The sequence below is a fragment of the Girardinichthys multiradiatus genome, chromosome 1 (assembly GCF_021462225.1).
Source record: "Girardinichthys multiradiatus isolate DD_20200921_A chromosome 1, DD_fGirMul_XY1, whole genome shotgun sequence".
Taxonomy (NCBI): Eukaryota; Metazoa; Chordata; class Actinopteri; order Cyprinodontiformes; family Goodeidae; genus Girardinichthys; species Girardinichthys multiradiatus.
Window position 1 is genome coordinate 24,985,420 of NC_061794.1, and position 14,042 is coordinate 24,999,461.

Genomic DNA, 14,042 nt, shown 5'->3' on the forward strand with positions numbered 1-14,042 from the left:
TTACCTGTAAGGATTTATTCAAAAGCAACTTAAGTCTTCATCCCTAAAGTCTGTGATTTGTTGAGGATTTTGCAGGGTTGTTTTTTAATGCCCCTCCATTTGTGCTCATTTTTAAAATGTCTGACTGTAAAATCTGGCTTAATAAACATTTGGCCACATGCTCATACATCGTGTCCTAATTGAAGTGGACTACTTCCTGCCAATTAGTGAAATACTCTTTGAGCTTTAAAGGGAAAACCCCAGCGGGTACCATGTCAGGAGGATTCCTTAAAATATGCAGGAAAAAAGAAAGAAATAAATAATATGATCAACTTGGTTATCAGACATACAGCAAGGTCATAATTACACATTTCTTTATTTTTTATTATGGTTTTAAACTCAAACCAGACTAGTATTTTCAGGTCAAGGTTTTAGGATTAATCTTGGTTGTAGAAGTAACAGCTGTTGGGCAGCAGGGGGCAGCAGCATGGCAAAAAAGAGGCAACACATCACAAAAGGTTAATTGAATTGACTTTCATAAAAACTAATAAAAAGAAAAGAAGACATAAAGTTGCATTTTATTATTTTTACACTGCATCTTTATTAGTACTGTAACAACTCTGTGGACGCAATTACTATGTTTTTGTCTTTGTCACAGTAAACAGCTCTCCTGCCATTGTTTCAGATTTGAATCAGTGTTTTGTTGCTTTTTTCCTTTAATTTTCATATTTGAGTCACACATTTTCATTATCTAAGTGAATACAAAGCATCCTCCTCATCCCTTTTCAAAATCTGACAAAGTTGGTATGCTTCACATTCTACACTAACCTCTTTCAACCCCCTGAAAAAAGGCACTTTTTTATGACCTGTATTAACCCAAAAGTATAGGAAGAAATCTTCCATTTAATATTTATTGACAGTAGTTCCTATATGAAGATGAACAATTCATTATCAATTTATATTAAATATAAATACTGTTATAAAAGCTACTAGATGGCTGTGCAACTGTCCTTTATCAAGTGTGTTGTTGCATTAAGCACCCCTGTTTCAATGTTTTTTTTTTCTGCAATTACAGCTAGAAGTCTTTCTGGGTGTGACTCTTCCTGCTTTGCACATCTAAACACTGAATATTTTTTCCCTTTCTTCTGTGCAAAATAGATTCTGATGTGGATTTAGGACTAGACTTTGACTAGGCCATTCTAAAAACATAAGCAGGCCATTTAATTTGAACTCTACGTGTATGTTTAGAGTGATTGTCTAGATTAAATCTGCCCAAAGTATTTTGCAGCTACTTACAGGTTTTCCTCCAGGATTTCCCTTCACTTGAGTCTATCCATCTTCCCGCCATCTCACCATCACACCCTGCTGGAGCATGCCCACAGCATGATGTTGCCATCACCATGTGTCACCAAAGGGACGGTGTGTTCGGGGTGATGTACAGTGGTAGTTTAACTCCACACAGTTGTCATAATAATGCACTGTCATCAAAGCTGCTGGAAGATTTTAAAGGTCATTTAAAATAACTTCTCCAGCTAAAACTCTGGATTAGGAGTTTTAGTGTTGAGGAACTGCCTCTCCTTTAATTAACCCCAGCTAGAATTGATTTAATGGTGCCAGCAGGGAGTGTGATATCTGCAAAGGAACTGCTAATGCTGAAATGTTACTATTATAAGTATAAAATGTTGCTACAAGTGGCTACTGTTTCTTTGAAATACTCCCATACAGTACAGTCTGAACCAGCTGTTTTCTGCTCCTTAACAGCTGAGTCACAGAAACTGGAGCTGAGCAAGACTCAGCGCTGTCCTCCGGGTTCATACCCAAACTGTTGGGTTGGTCTCTAGAGGTTTTTCCTATAACAGAGGACAACAGTGTTATTTAAATGTAAACAATAATTTATTCTCTAATTATTTTGAAAGAGATTGTGATTTTTACCCTCTGCTGCTGAATATACAGAACAGCATCATGAACGGTGACGAAAATATGTTGAGGATTCATGTGACTCATCAGGCCACTTGACGTGAGGATCTTTAAGACATTCTCTGGAACAAGACAAAGACAAGCACACTTAAAACATGTTGCTCTACACTGTAATATACCAGTGAAAAACCTATGAGAAAGAAATATCTAACAATAAAAAAGCCTTACCGTTGCAATTTGCTAAATACAGATGGACTCCAATTTTCTGGCACTCGGTGCACATCTGCAAAAGGTCACAAAATATCAAAGATTCTGGAGAACCATGTAAGATGAGATGTAACTGTTGCCTTTTGTTGCAAACTAACCTGTGTGAAGAGTCTGGCTCCAGCAACATCAACAAATATGACTCTACTACAGTCAATCAGCACGGCCTGCACATCTTTTTCTGATGTTTCTGCAGGGAGAAATTGCCTAGAATCTTAATGACTGCAAGGCAAGACATTTCAGACTCAGTGACTTTACAAAGCAACTACATACCTGATTCAAAGAACTCATTTACTGAGGAAAATGATGTGTTTGCAATGCCTCTCTCCTAAACACCAGTATAGGGAGAAAACAAGAAGACAGCTGAATCAATTTGTATCAAATGCCGTTTAGATATTTTATATTTAACTAATGGTTATTAATGAGTCATACCACACTGCTGACACAGGCCTCTCTCTCCCGTTTCTCCAAAGCTTTCTTGGCCTTTTCCCGACTGCGGATCTTTTCTGGTGTGAGACCCAGCACCCTGCTCATTTTCTCCCTGAAGAAGCTGCGATTGCCGTAGTAAATGGGCCCGTTGTATGTCAGGATTTTCACTCCAGGCACTTCATAGCACTGGATGAAGAAATAAACATCTTATCTGTATTGTTTTGATAAACTCCTATCGAATCATCTTTCAGATCAAAAGTGATTGTGTTGCTGGAATTTCCTTCATTTGATGGATACTTTCAGACACATTGACTTTAACTTTAAGTGGATCATTCATTTGCAACAGGTGAAAGAAAGGATTATAAGCTTTACTCACCTTGCTGTGGTTCTCCATGGGTCTGTATATTTCTGTGTTGCTCGCCCACCCAAGAACTGAGCAGTCAGCCCTGTGAAGGCATGAATCGGCTGTTTAAACAGTGTCTTGTAAAAGTATTCACACCCCTTGAATTTTTTCACAGTTTGTCACAACTTTAAAAGGTTTTCCCATTGTTGTCTTCCTCCAAACTGTCCTATGAATTTCCGTATTATACCGTATAATTTCCGTATACAAATTATTTCCGTATACAAAAACCCCAATGCTTTTGTGGCAATTTCTGGTGATTTTAACCCTGCTTCACTCTCTGCTACACTTCCAACGTTTCAACAATTTGTCAGCTGCTCTACCAGAGAAAACAAAATGTTGGATTTGTTTTATGAAAATGTCAAGGACTCATACATCTCTACAGCAAGACCTCCTCTAGGCAAATCAGATCACAATCTTGTTTTTCTCTGCTCGAAATATAGGCCCCTTGTTCAGAGGTAACCTGTAATAAAGAGGACTGTGAGAAAATGGTCACAGGAAGCTGAAGAAGCTCTGCAAGGTTGCTTTGAGGCTACAGACTGGTACGCACTGTGCCAGCCACATAGAGAGGACATCAATGCCATAACTGAGTGTGTAACCGACTATATAAACTTCTGTGTGGATAACATCATCTCCACCAGAACCATGAGATGCTTCCCCAATAACAAACCTTGGATCACCAGTGACCTGAACGACCTGCTTAACAAGAAAAAAAGAACCTTCAGAGAGGGAGACAGAGAATTATTGAAGAGTTTACAGAAGCAACTTAAAGTCAAGATAAGAGACAGCAAGGAGGTGTACAAGAAGAAGCTGGAGAGCAAGCTCCAGCAAAACAATATCAGAGATGTGTGGACAGCGATGAAGAAGATCACAAACTTCAAGCAGAAGGATGATCAGACCAATGGAGGTCTGGACAGAGCCAATGAACTGAACACATTCTTCAATAGGTTCAGTTCAGAAACAAGCTTCACATCCTCCTCTCCTGCTCACAGCCAAACAGACATTCCACCCTCCTTTGACCCACAGGACCCACAGCTGTCCAGTAACACCTCACATTTTTTATCTTCCACCTTAGCCATGGACCCTTCTGCTTCTACATGTTTGCCTTCAACCATATCAGAAGATGCTGATGCTTCCTTTGCCTCCACCTTCCACCTGTGTGTCTCAAGAAATCAAGTGAAGATGCAACCGGAGAGACTGAATCGGAATAAGGCTGCAGGTCCAGATCATGTCAGCCCTAGAGTCCTGAAGGCCTGTGCAGAGCAGCTCTGTGGGATTCTGCAGCACCTCTTCAACCTTAGCCTGGCCCAGAAGAAGATTCCGGTGTTGTGGAAGACCTCCTGTCTTATTCCGGTACCAAAGAAAACTCATCCATCAGTCCTCAATGACTATAGACCTGTTGCCCTGACATCTTACATCATGAAGGTCCTAGAGAAACTCCTGTTGGCCCACCTGAGTAAGCAAACAGTAAACCATCAGGACCCCCTTCAGTTTGCTTATCGCTGTGGAGTTGGAGTTGAAGATGCCATCATACACCTGCTTCAACAAAGCCACTGTCATCTGGACAAAGCCAGTAGCACTATGAGGATCATGTTCTTTGATTTCTCCAGTGCATTTAATACAATCCAACCTGATTTACTTTGTCAGAAACTCCAGAAGACTCAGGTGGAGGCCTCAACAATCTCCTGGATCAAAGACTACCTGACAAACAGACCACAGTTTGTGAGACTGAAGGGTTGTGAGTCTAACCAGGTAGTCAGCAGCACAGGAGCACCACAGGGGACTGTACTCTCACCATTCCTTTTCACTCTGTACACCTCAGACGTCTAGTACAAGACAGACTCCTGTCATCTGCAGAAATACTCGGATGATTCTGCAGTTGTGGGGTAGATCAGAGATGGACAAGAAGCTGAGTACAGGAAGGTGGTGGACCGCTTTGTGGCATGGTGTGAAAACAATCATCTCATTTTGAACGTGACTAAAACAAAGGAGACGATTTTAGATTTTAAGAGAAACAGGAATAAGTCAAAAACTATTTCTATCATGGGAGAAGAAGTGGAGGTGGTGGAGGAGTATAAATACCTCGGTGTTCACCTGGACAACAGACTAGAGTGGAGCTGCAACTGTGAAGCCATCTACAAGAAGGGACAGAGCAGACTGTACTTCTTGAGGAAGCTTAGGTCCTTTGGTGTTTGCAGCAAGATGCTGCATATCTTCTATAAGTCTGATGTGGAGAGTGTGATCTCTTCTGTCATCATCTACTGGGGAAGCAGCATCAGAGACATGGACTTAAAAAAGCTCAACAAGCTGATAAAAAAGGCTGGCTCTGTTCTGGGGACTCCTCTGGAGATCATTGTGCAAAGACAGATTCTTCATAAAATGAAGAACATTATGGAGAACCCTGAGCATCCTCTTCATCAGACTGTCCTACAACAACAGAGTGTCTTCAGAGGCTTCTTCAGATCTGCTGTAAGACGGAGCGCTACAGGAGATCCTTCCTGCCCACAGCCATCAGCATCTACAACGGCTCTTTTAGGAAACCTTCATAATGAGCTACAACAACATTTAATTTCCCTTTGGGATTAATAAAGTATTTTTGAATTGAATTGAATTATATCTTCTCCAGAGTTACCATGGGTCTTTTTGCTGCTTCTCTTGCAGATGTGCCTCTTTCCATGTTCAGATGATGGATTGAACAGTGCTCTGAGAGGTGTTTATAGCTTAGAATATTGTTTTATAACACAATCCTGCTTTAACATGCTCCTCAACTGTCTTTCTGACCTGTCTGCTGGGTTCCTTGGTCTTCATGATGCTGTTTGTTTACCAATGTTCTCTAGCAAACCTCTGAGGCCTCCACGGAACAACTGGATTTTTTACTGAGATTAAATTATACACAGGTGGACTCTATTTACTAGGTGATTTCTGGAGGCAACTGGTTGCACTGGATCACATTATTGAGTTTTGGAAGAAAGAGGGTCAATTCAAATGCACATCACATATTTAAGAAAGTTATTTGCAACAAACAAAAAAAGTTGGTAGCACTGTTGCCTTGCAGCAATAAGGTCCTAGGTTCGACTCCTGGCCACGGGTCTTTCTGCATGGAGTCTGCATGCTCTCCCCATGCATGCGTGGTCCTCTCCGGGTCCTCCGGCTTCCTCCCACAGTCCAAAAAAACATGACTGTTAGGTTAACTGGTCTCTCTACATTTCCTTTAAGTGTGACTAAATGTGTGGATGGTTGTTTGTCCTGTATGTGTCTGTGTTGCCCTGCAATGGACTGGCGACCTCTCCAGGGTGTACCCTCCTACCCACAGACTACTGGAGATAATGATTTTATGTTCTATGGAAGAAGCAGTAAAAAATGACTGATTGACTGAGGACTATTTTCAAAAATAAAAATGAAGCATTATTTTATCTATACATAAAATCTCAACAATACACCTCAAATGGTCAGTTGTAGATTGGCAAAAACAGAACTGAGCCTAAGTTACTGGATTTAATCATATTTGCTGGCAGGTAATAGAAACTGTACCTTTGTGTTCGACAAATCACAGTCATCATAGAGAAAAGCACCCCAATTGCCAGGCCAAGGTCCACATTCAGTACCACCACAGACAGCCAGGTTATAACCCAAACCATCTACTCAAGACAGACACAAAATCACCACAAAACTTAGCAAATCACATTGTAAATGTACATATCAATGCAAGTAAATAATATGTTTGTTATACGACTTGATTAATAAAAGCAATGTATTTATTGAACTGATATACTGGAAAGATATTTACTTCCAAAAACCTTACAACTCTGACTCCTAAGTTTAAGGTGCACACATCAGTTCACCAGCAGCCAAACCAGCTACAATATTAAACAGTTTTCTTTCTCTCTTTTCTCATTTTTCTACATAAAAATGTCTATTAAACAGTCTTACAAAGTCAAGCTTGCTGATTCTCCAAAGCTCGGGTAAGTCTTGGAACTGCAAGAACATTTGCCTGAGGCTGGTAACATTGATGCATGCCAGCACTGCCTGCGGGGAGAGACAGAAAGGATGAGTTTAAATATCCTGCTTCCTTTGCTTCTTCATGTACTTGTGAGACTTGTGCACACCTTGGGAAGGAAGTAGAACAGGGGTCCAATAACAAGGAGGACAATCAAGACAACCAGACTGGTGAAGAGGCCTGAGAGCTGCAAGAACACGAACACATAAATGTATGTATAATTTTATAGAAACTGAAAGACTTAATTTATTTTAAATAAAATATGATATACATTGTTCTATGTCCTCCAGACTATTTGTCCTTGATTTGCAAACTAAATGCTAAATTTCCTTTCTTCTGAAAAGAGGACAAACCAATGATCAACAACCCAGTCCTTTTTATGCTTATTCCTGTTAAGACACTTCTAATATTGCTGCTGGTTCAGGAGTGGCACATGGCGTAGCAGTAGAGCAGACGTCCCAGTTATGAGGCTAATAATCCTTGTAGCAGCTGCCCCGGGTTAATTCTCCTCTAAACATCTGAATCACCATGGCTTCACAATTCCTTCAAGACTGCAGTTATACCCATTGCTTGTGCATCTTATTAACTAGACTTTTTCATAACACTCTACTTTCCGTTGATTTGTTTGGATCCAGCGCTCTGTGAACAGCCAGCTTCTTAAGCGATGATCTTTTGCAGCTTACCTCCCTTTGGATAGTGCCAGAGAATGTCGCCTAGACAACTGTCAAGTCAGCAGTCTTTCCCATGATTGCATAGACCACAGCATGAAAATAACTTAACATTTTTGCATTCAAAATAAATTTTTTTTTTGGTCTTATGTATTATTAGAATCTGCATGGTATAATCCTCAAAATGAACAGAAATAAATGCCTAAAATGTATCTCACTGCGTAACGAATCTACATACCAACTGAACATTTTAACCATTAAAACAAATACAATTTTAATGATTTTCTAATTTATTTATTGATTGCTTAAAGTAGCATTTCATTTAAAGATAGTTGTTTGCATAAAGGGAATCCATAACAGTATTCCTCTTTTAGTGTAACCTGTCTGGACTAAAGACCTCAGTTCAGATGTTCAAAAACAGCACAGGGTTAAATGATTATTATTGTACAACATGCACCCTACCTGTGTGTATCCTCCAGCACTCTCCAGTATGTTGGTGGTGGCCAGAGTGGCTGAGCTGGGGAAACAAGTGAAAAAGGAGGATACGGTGTTGGAGATCCCATGAGCTAGCAGCTCCTAGAAAAAAAAAACACATATAGAGTTAATACAAAATGTTCACATAATGGTCAGGATCAGATGGAATGTTTCAGTAAGCAGGAGTGGCGTTCCTGGGTTTTACCTGGTTGGGATGTATAGAATATCCATGTTTGTCAGCATAAATCATCGCCAGGGAGACAGACACAGCATATCCAACAAACGTTATGGCAATCGTGTCTCCAGCAATGGCTGGGAAAGTGTGGAAAGCAGGCAACTGAGGCTTTGGGAATCTAGATATAGAAGAAGTGTTTGATTCTGTTAAAAAACTACAATAAAAAGCTTATAAGTTCTTCAGTTTTTATCCTTTAAAAGATTACCCAGCGGGGATATGGCCAACTATCTCAATGTTGTAACTGGAATCTAGCGAGGAGAAATATGTCACGCATGTAGCAATAATCACCTGAAGAGCAGAACATGAAATCATAAATTAAAACTTGTTTATTATAGAGTAAATAATAACTGTTATCCTTTAGGAATCAACTGACTAACCATGAGGATCTCCACAGGGATGGGTGTGCGCAGGCGGTGCCGGTAACGTGTGTTGACCTCCTTAACTGGGACCAGTACAGCCAGGCACACCACAGAGATCAGCAGCTCGGCCATGTTGGTGTGAGACAGGTTCTCCATCACTAAGGCTAAAGTCTGAGCCCACAAAGAAGTGATAAAACTGAAATCTCTATGCTTATTTGTATCTATTTAATTTTTAGACAGCATGAGATTGAGGAGCACAGTTCACCTTGAAGAGAGAGAAAGACCCAGTGTTGCGAGGGAGTCTCAGGCCCAGCATGCTTTGCAGCTGCGAGACGGTAACATGGAAGGCAGCAGCACTGGTGAAAGCCTTAACAATTGGCTCTGACAGGTAGGTAGAGAGGAAGCCAAGCTGAAGACCAAACATGCAGAGCTGGGACAAAGCAGGATAAATCACGAGAGTCAGGGAATCAAGTCTGATGCTCACCAAGACATAGTATTCCATGTGGGCTGCAAAATACAACACTGTTTAAGTTTCTGTCGTACCATGATGATTCCTGATAGTAGTGCTACAGCTGAAGCCACTCCAATCCGCTGGGCCTCTAAGTCTGCTGCTTCAGACGAGCTGGAGTTGAAGGCCAGAGGAGTTGGAACCAGCTGCTCCACCACAGAACCGGTCATCAGGCTCACTACAGCAAAGGTACCTTTGGAGACAAAGTCTTGTCAGCAACACTGGAGAGCCTGTGATGTACTGCAATGCATGTTACATGTACTGCATGTTACAACTAAAAACTTCCATGTTATTTATTAGGATTCTTGTGATAGACAAACACAAATGTTGTAAAACTCCTAAAATGTGGCCTTCAAATTTATTCAGCCCCTTTTACTAAAATCCAGCACAACCAAAAGCTTTGAGAAGTCACCCAAACTTAGCACAAACACAGCAGTTCTGTGAAGGGCTCAGAAGTTTGTTAGAGAACATTAGTAAACAAACAGCATTAAGAACACCGTGTAACATAGCACATAGGTCAGGGATAGAGTTATGGACAATCTTATAGTAGGGTTGGATTATTAAACAATATGCCAAGCTTTGAAGATCTAACAGAGCTCTGTTCAATCCATCATCTGAAGATGAAAAGAGTATGACACAACTGCAAACCTACCAAGATGTGGCCGTCCACCTAAACTGAAAGGTTGGGTAAGAAGAGCATTAATCAAAGCAGTCAAGAGGCCCACGGTAACTCTGGAGGAGCTGCAGAGATTCACTGTCTAATGATAGGACAAGTAGCTGCTCACTCCACAAATCTGAAGTTTCAGTAAGAGTGGCAAAAAGAAGGTTATTGTCAGTGTAAGTTTTCTAAGTCCATTCTTTTCATTGTTTGGCACAAGCCATGAAGATGTTCTGGTTAAAATAGATAAAAATTTTACTTTCTAGTCGGCAAGCAAAATGCTAGAAAACCGGCAGAAAACTAACACCATAATGGTGTATTAAGGCTGATAGAGTGAAACATCATGGTGGCTGGAGGATGGATGGAGCTGAAAACAGGGCAATCCTGGAGGACAACCTGTTACGGGCTGTAAAAGACTTGAGACTGGGCCAAGGTTCTCCATCCTGCAGGAAAACAACCATAAACAGACAACCAGATCTACAGTACAATATTAGAAGTCAAAACCCAGACTTAAATCCAACTGAAAATCTGTATCAAGGCTTGAAAATAGATGTTCACAGATGCTCCCCAACCAATCTGACTCTGCTTGTGTTTTTTTTTTTCGTATAGAAAGGTATACATGTACAGAATACCCAAATAAATGCTTGAAGCTGCAACTTGAGTAAAATATGTTTCTACAAAGTATTGATAGAGGGTGAATAAATACTAATGCATTCCACATCAAGACTGAATTTTGAAAACCATGCATTATTTTCCTTCCACTTCACAGTAGCCATTATTTTGTGTTGGTCTATCACATAAAATCCCCAAAAAATACTTTAAGATTTGTGGTTGTAATGTTACAAAGTGTGGAAGAGTTAAACAGGTAGAAATACTTTAGCAAGGCACTTTTTAAGAGATAAAATGTAGATGGTTTTACCTGTGGAAACATGGCGGCCAGTGCCAAAAATCATATACATGACTACTGGGAAGAAGGAGGTGTAGAGGCCAAAAATCGGAGCCACTGATGTAAGCAAAGCAAAGGCCATACCTGTTTAGAAATAGGTAAATAAATTGAGACCATTTCATTTGTCTCCTTTTTGATTTTTCAACTTCCCATATTAAAAATAAATAAATAAAGTCAATAAAAATAAGTAACGTGTATATTATAAGGTGAAATTTTAAAGTAAGCTCGGACAATAAACTTGAAATATAGCCATAGATTACCATAACAGTTAACAAGGTGTTCAGTCAGGGTCATAAAAGCAACAATATATTTCTGAGTGGAGCTTGTAGTCAGACAGGGTCCAGAGTGAGGTAAAAATAATGACAATAACAGAGCAGATGAACAGGTTCAAACCAGAATAGCAATGTGTTTCACAAATTTATGGTGGCTGAAAGATTCACAAAACCAACATATGCACACATCAAAAAGATGCTCATAACAGCCCGGGACCCCTGTTTCTTTCTTTCTTGGCTCCATATATATATGTATATATATATATATATATATATGTGTCCAAACTTTTGGTCTGTAGTGTGTATATATATATATACACACTACAGACCAAATGTTTGGACACACCTTCTCATTCAAAGAGTTGTCTTTATTTTCATGACTATGAATATTGTAGCTTCACACTGAAGGCATCAAAACTATGAATTAACACATGTGGAATTATATACTGAACAAAAAAGTGTGAAACAACTGAAAATATGTCTTATATTCTAGGTTCTTCAAAGTAGCCACCTTTTGCTTTGATTACTGCTCCACACACTCTTGGTATTCTGTTGATGAGCTTCAAGAGGTAGTCACCTGAAATGGTTTTCACTTCACAGGTGTGCCCTGTCAGGTTTAATAAGTGGGATTTCAAGCCTTATAAATGGGGTTTGGACCATCAGTTGTGTTGTGCAGGAGGTGGATACAGTACACAGCTGATAGTCCTACTGAATAGACTGTTAGTATTTGTATAATGGCAAGAAAAAAGCAGCTAAGTAAAGAAAAACGAGTGGCCATCATTACTTTAAGAAATGAAGGTCAGTCAGTCCGAACAATTGGGAAAACTTTGAAAGTGTCCCCAAGTGCAGTTGCAAAAACCATCAAGCGCTACAAAGAAACTGGCTCACATGAGGACCGCCCCAGGAAAGGAAGACCAAGAGTCACCTCTGCTGTGGACGATAAGTTCATCCGAGTCACCAGCCTCAGAAATCGCAGGTTAACAGCAGCTCAGATTAGAGAACAGGTCAATGCCACACAGAGTTCTAGCAGCAGACACATCTCTAGAACAACTGTTAAGAGGAGACTGTGTGAATCAGGCCTTCATGGTAAAATAGCTGCTAGGAAACCACTGCTGAGGACAGGCAACAAGTAGAAGAGACTTGTTTGGGCTAAAGAACACAAGGAATGGACATTAGACCAGTGGAAATCTGTGCTTTGGTCTGATGAGTCCAAGTTTGAGGTCTTTGGTTCCAACCACCGTGTCTTTGTGCGGCGCAGAAGAGGTGAACGGATGGACTCTACATGCCTGGTTCCCACCGTGAAGCATGGAGGAGGAGGTGTGATGGTGTTGGGTTGCTTTGCTGGTGACACTGTTGGGGATTTATTCAAAATTGAAGGCATACTGAACCAGCATGGCTACCACAGCGTCTTGCAGCGGCGTGCTATTCCATTCAGTTTGCATTTAGTTGGACCATCATTTATTTTTCAACAGGACAATGACCCCAAACACACCTCCAGGCTGTGTAAGGGCTATTTGACCAAGAAGGAGAGTGATGGGGTGCTGCGCCAGATGACCTGGCCTCCACAGTCACCGGACCTGAACCCAATCGAGATGGTTTGGGGTGAGCTGGACCGCAGAGTGAAGGCTAAAGGGCCAACAAGTGCTAAACATCTCTGGGAACTCCTTCAAGACTGTTGGAAAACCATTTCAGGTGACTACCTCTTGAAGCTCATCAACAGAATGCCAAGAGTGTGCGGAGCAGTAATCAAAGCAAAAGGTGGCTACTTTGAAGAACCTAGAATATAAGACTGTCTGTTGTTTCACACTTACATATTTATTATTTCCTTGGCTCATATTTAAATTGACCAGCAGTGTAAGAATAAATGGTTTAGCTTTGTGTGCCTTATCCAGAGTGAGACTTATCTTTAAGGGCAGAGTGAGAGAGTGAGAAATACAGGAAAAGTTTAAGTCTCACTCCAGAAAACTGATGTTAGCATTTCTGAATAAAATATTTAATAAATAATTTTTTTATGTTATTCTTATACAAATACGTGGTACTAATAATAATAATAATAACAATAATAATAATTATTATTATTATTATTAAGAATGCTTTTTAGGAGATGCAAACTAACAGTTTTTTGCATACTCAAGCTAATTAATACTATTATTATTATTAGGCCCGACCAGGAAAACTGCAAGGGCCTATTGTAATTGGCATTGGTATTACTATTAAATTAAGTTCACAGACCTTGCGGAATATGAAGAATACCAACAGTCAGTCCAGCTATAGCGTCTCCTAAAATCCATTTCCTCAGTCTGTATCTCGGCAGCCAGCTGAAAAGTGGGACTCGCTCCCTGAGCAGGTGAAGGCATCCTCGCCTTGAGCACTTGCACTTCCCGGCCAGTTTCTCCCGCAGCCGCAGACTTCCAGTCGCGTTGTCATCGGAGCCGTAGGCCTGCTTGAACCGGTCCTCCGTGTAGATGTTCCTGTATACAGCTACTGGAGCGCTCATGTCGTGAGGATGGTTGTCCCTGCGGGCGCCGCGGCTGAATTAGTGTAGGTGTGTTTTTTTAAGTTGCAATAAATATATGGTCAGACTCCTCCTGACTCAGCGAGCCATTGCATTTTCCTGACAGATTCTCCTCAGCCAATGACATGGCTTAAAACTCAACTTTTTTTGGTTACAGTACTAACTAACTTTTTTTTCCTCATCTTAGGCCCTGCCTCAGACATCATAAAGGTGTACCCATCGAGTTATGCCTGCAGAGATTTTCTGGGTCCTACTGCTAAAGGTTTTTTCGCGGTGCAGGAAAAAAAGCCAAACACTCACACACACTTTCCAATGCACAGCTAAGTGGTAGGTACAAATTTAGACCAAGCACAGTTGAAACATTGTGTAGGACTCTGAGACGTCCGAGAAGATCAAAGTTGTATTGTTGGTAGAGGTGAGG

At 40.6% G+C, this 14,042-nt stretch overlaps 1 protein-coding gene across 1 annotated transcript; it reads right to left on the bottom strand.

Annotated features, from left to right (window-relative positions):
• Nucleotides 1–336: 336 nt before the first annotated feature.
• Nucleotides 337–13,818, bottom strand: slc26a10 (solute carrier family 26 member 10). The gene is made up of 18 exons (XM_047391209.1): nt 13,339–13,818; nt 10,808–10,918; nt 9,266–9,423; nt 8,988–9,152; nt 8,741–8,893; nt 8,569–8,651; nt 8,334–8,481; nt 8,117–8,230; nt 7,096–7,173; nt 6,920–7,015; nt 6,521–6,627; nt 2,966–3,035; nt 2,593–2,775; nt 2,434–2,488; nt 2,262–2,350; nt 2,125–2,179; nt 1,912–2,018; nt 337–1,829 (listed from the first exon to the last, which is right to left on the bottom strand). The coding sequence occupies exons 1-18, from the start codon at nt 13,601–13,603 to the stop codon at nt 1,791–1,793; spliced, it is 2,076 nt and encodes a 691-aa protein (XP_047247165.1). The 5' UTR covers nt 13,604–13,818; the 3' UTR covers nt 337–1,790.
• Nucleotides 13,819–14,042: the final 224 nt, after the last annotated feature.

What these genes read in the sequence shown, in the direction of transcription:
- slc26a10 (XM_047391209.1), bottom strand. Translation starts at nt 13,603, where the DNA reads ATGAGCGCTCCAGTAGCTGTATACAGGAACATCTACACGGAGGACCGG. An exon ending in ATTCTATACATCCCAACCAG is followed by an intron (nt 8,231 to 8,333) that starts GTAAAACCCAGG and finishes TTTTTTTTCTAG; the next exon opens with GAGCTGCTAGCTCATGGGAT. An exon ending in TGTATATTCAGCAGCAGAGG is followed by an intron (nt 1,830 to 1,911) that starts GTAAAAATCACA and finishes CCTCTGTTATAG; the next exon opens with GAAAAACCTCTAGAGACCAA.